The sequence below is a fragment of the Anopheles marshallii genome, chromosome 2 (genome assembly GCF_943734725.1).
Source record: "Anopheles marshallii chromosome 2, idAnoMarsDA_429_01, whole genome shotgun sequence".
In the NCBI taxonomy this organism is placed as follows: domain Eukaryota; kingdom Metazoa; phylum Arthropoda; class Insecta; order Diptera; family Culicidae; genus Anopheles; species Anopheles marshallii.
Genome location: NC_071326.1, coordinates 7051915 through 7055000, shown reverse-complemented (window position 1 = coordinate 7055000; position 3086 = coordinate 7051915). Strand labels below are relative to the sequence as shown.

General features: G+C 42.3%; 1 protein-coding gene across 5 annotated transcripts in view; it reads left to right on the top strand.

Annotated features, from left to right (window-relative positions):
• LOC128715356 (casein kinase I) overlaps nt 1–350 on the top strand; it is a 36683-nt gene extending 36333 nt beyond the window's left edge. For all 5 annotated transcript variants that reach the window (XM_053810242.1, XM_053810283.1, XM_053810267.1 and 2 more), the window contains one exon: nt 110–350. In XM_053810242.1, coding sequence (XP_053666217.1) covers nt 110–161 — 52 coding nt within the window. In that variant the 3' untranslated portion in view covers nt 162–350. The remainder of the gene's footprint in view (nt 1–109) is intronic.
• Nucleotides 351–3086: the final 2736 nt, after the last annotated feature.

Genomic DNA, 3086 nt, shown 5'->3' with positions numbered 1-3086 from the left:
CCGAAGTAATTAAATGAAGTGGTCTTAATAATACCCCCACACACCTTTGTAAATGTATCTCCCTCCACATTCTGGTCGTTTTTTTAAATCTATTTTCCCTCATTTCCAGATGTTGCTGTTTCTTTAAACGAAAGAAGAAGAAATCATCCCGTCAGAAATGACTAGAAGCAGTGCAATGTAGCCCCGAGCGCGAAGCCGTAAAGCTTCTTCGCGCCACCTCCCACTCCAACTCGCGGGACAGCGTACTAAATCCAAGCCAGGACTACATCCAGGCCTCGTCGCAGCATACGATCCGCTACCCATCGACCTCCGTGCTGGCCTCGACACCAACGCCATCACTTCCATTGTAATGTATTTGCGTTCAAGAAATACGTCCGGTCTCTCTCGTTTCTTTTGTGCTTTAGTTTTCTGTTCGGTTTTCCGTGCTTCCGTTTTCACGTTTGGGTTTACCTCGTTTTTTTTTTTCGTTTTCTTGCTTTGACAATTACCACAATCTTGTGCATTGGTCTTCACACGCACACCATTCAAATGATTTTTGTTCAAGTTTAATTACTACCCTTCTTGTACTTTGAAGTATTGGAGATGATCCCCATTCGCAAAAGTTCCTAACTATTTCCCCCCGCCAAGTGTAAAAGCACTTGTAGGCATTTAAACGCAGGATTAACCCCCGAGCTTAAGTTTTCCGCGCGACATCCAAACCGCATGCTTATGGAAAGATCCATTCTGCAAAAAGGGCGAACTTTCACCGACTTTTTCACCTTAGCCAAATGAGGATCCTTTATGCACACATTTCGTTCGTTTAGGAACCATTCCATGCATTACATAAATGGGAAAAAGAATAAGTGAAGGGTTCCGTTTACGTTCTGTGCGCACCTGTGTGTATGATCTGTTTCAGTTCATCAGTTCTCTGTTCTTAAATTCTTCTCATTGCGCGCGTGTGTGTGCAGAGCCCGGCAATAATAGCAGTGCAATAATTAACGATACATTATCTCTTACAATCTACTGCGTACCACAACCCACCCGTGCGCGACACCTTTCCCAACCGCGACATCCACCAACGCGCGTGTGCCACACGTCTGCCTTCACCGACGCGTCTGACATTAACTATCTTCTTCTACTACTACTACTACTACTACTGCTACCTTCTATTACTGCTACCACTCTTCTTCAATCACGCAACTTACCTGTAACACATCACTACCACCATCTGTGACACCATCTCCAAAACCGCGCGAATCAACTACTTGCCCCACAACGTCCCGTGGTGCTTGCCTTTTTTCGGGCCCCAATTCGAAAAACACTTTCAAACAAACAAACAAACAAAAACAATTTATCCGCGATACGTTGCATTTACTTTAACCCACCGACAACCTTCTTTAATGAATCATACACCCGCAGTGATCTCGATGATGACATTGATCTAGACGTTAATGATCTTACTGTCGTGTTATCCTTCCTACGTATACTCTGGGAATGAATGATGGGAGGCCTCCCGAGAATAAGGCGCTCGTTGATGTATCCGATACACCATTTAAAGCTTTGGCTCTTGCGGTATTTGATTGCGCCATAACAAACTCCGACACGGCAAAAACCAGCTAAAGTATGGTTAGGAAGGACAAAACAAATGCAAGACGCGTTTAGGGAAAGATATTAGCACAGAGGAGGGGTTAAATAAAATAAAAACAAAGAAAGTTAGGCAACCGTACGATGTCACTGAGTAGGAAGCGTGTAAAGTGTGTAAATGTGCGCATTACAAAGCCCACGAGTGTTTGCATCTACTGCCATTCTCTCGCGGTACTTGAAGTCAACAGTCAGAAAAGGCGCAATACAAGTCAGTTAAATTCGGTTGCAGCTTACGATAAACGTGAAATACTCATTAAGCAGACAGTGAGAGGCTCTTCGTGTGCTACTGTGTGGGGGTGACTCTGCTGTAGCATATGCTGCTACAGTGCCCCACAGAAGCAACTTCGTTAGATAAGTTTAGGTCCATTTTCGGTTTAATGTTGAGTAGAGAGTAGAATGAATAAGGGTGCAATAATTGTTTAAACTTATGGACGATATTATTTGTGTTGAATAATGATAAAAAAGGTTCGGATTGTGCAGCGCGTATCTGTCAGATTTATTACCAAGCGTGACAGTGTTTGCATGGTGCAAATACTTTCCACCAGATGGCGCGGCACTGTTGTGTTCTTCTAGCTTTGATAAATCTACGTTTTTACAATGATTTCCGATTGATTTGTTCCATAAAGTTGAATTAAAGGGAACTAATAAGCGCCACCACGAGAAAGAGAAAGAGAGAAACACACACAAGGGTTTTGTAATGGCGAATTTATTTGCATAAATTACACTTATGCGGTGGAGATATCGGCACTAAAGAAAACGATTTTAAATATACATTTTGCAACAAGCTAGCAAACGTTTAAAGTAAAAACCCTAGAGTCAGTTAAAATATCGCGTGAAGTTTAGAAATCGGTAGCTAAAACACAGTACGGTTAAAGTAGCTATGGTTTTATAAGTACACGAGAATCACTTTTTAAATAAAACTTGCAAAACAAATCTTAATAACGCATAGTGCGAACGAATCGTAATAGAAATATGGCCGTGCTTAAAAAAAAAACAAAAGCTTCCACAGAACAAAACACTGCACGAATTGTAACTACGATGTACGCGAAGCAAATTGCATTAGAAAAGGTCAACACACTGTTGCTTGCAAAAGCACACGAATTTAACGCATACAAGGAGCCAAAGCTCACGAAACAAACAAAAAACTATCTCATCGAAAGAGGATACAGTAATCAAGCGATAGCACCGACCGTAATGTCATTCTTGATCGAAAACTCAAAGCCAATCATTGAGGGAAATGAAATTGTTAATATCGATAAGTGGGCGCATTGCGACCCCCTGCGAGCAAAAACACAAAACTGCGGTGTCCCATTCCTCCCCACCCGTTACACATGCCACGTCTCCCATGTATCTGTCTGATGGGGAACGACGTTGGATGTCCTTTCCATCATCTGCTTCGGATATAATCCTCTCCAACTGTTTGTCGTTGCTTTTCGTTTCTTCTCTGAGCACAAGCAGTAGCA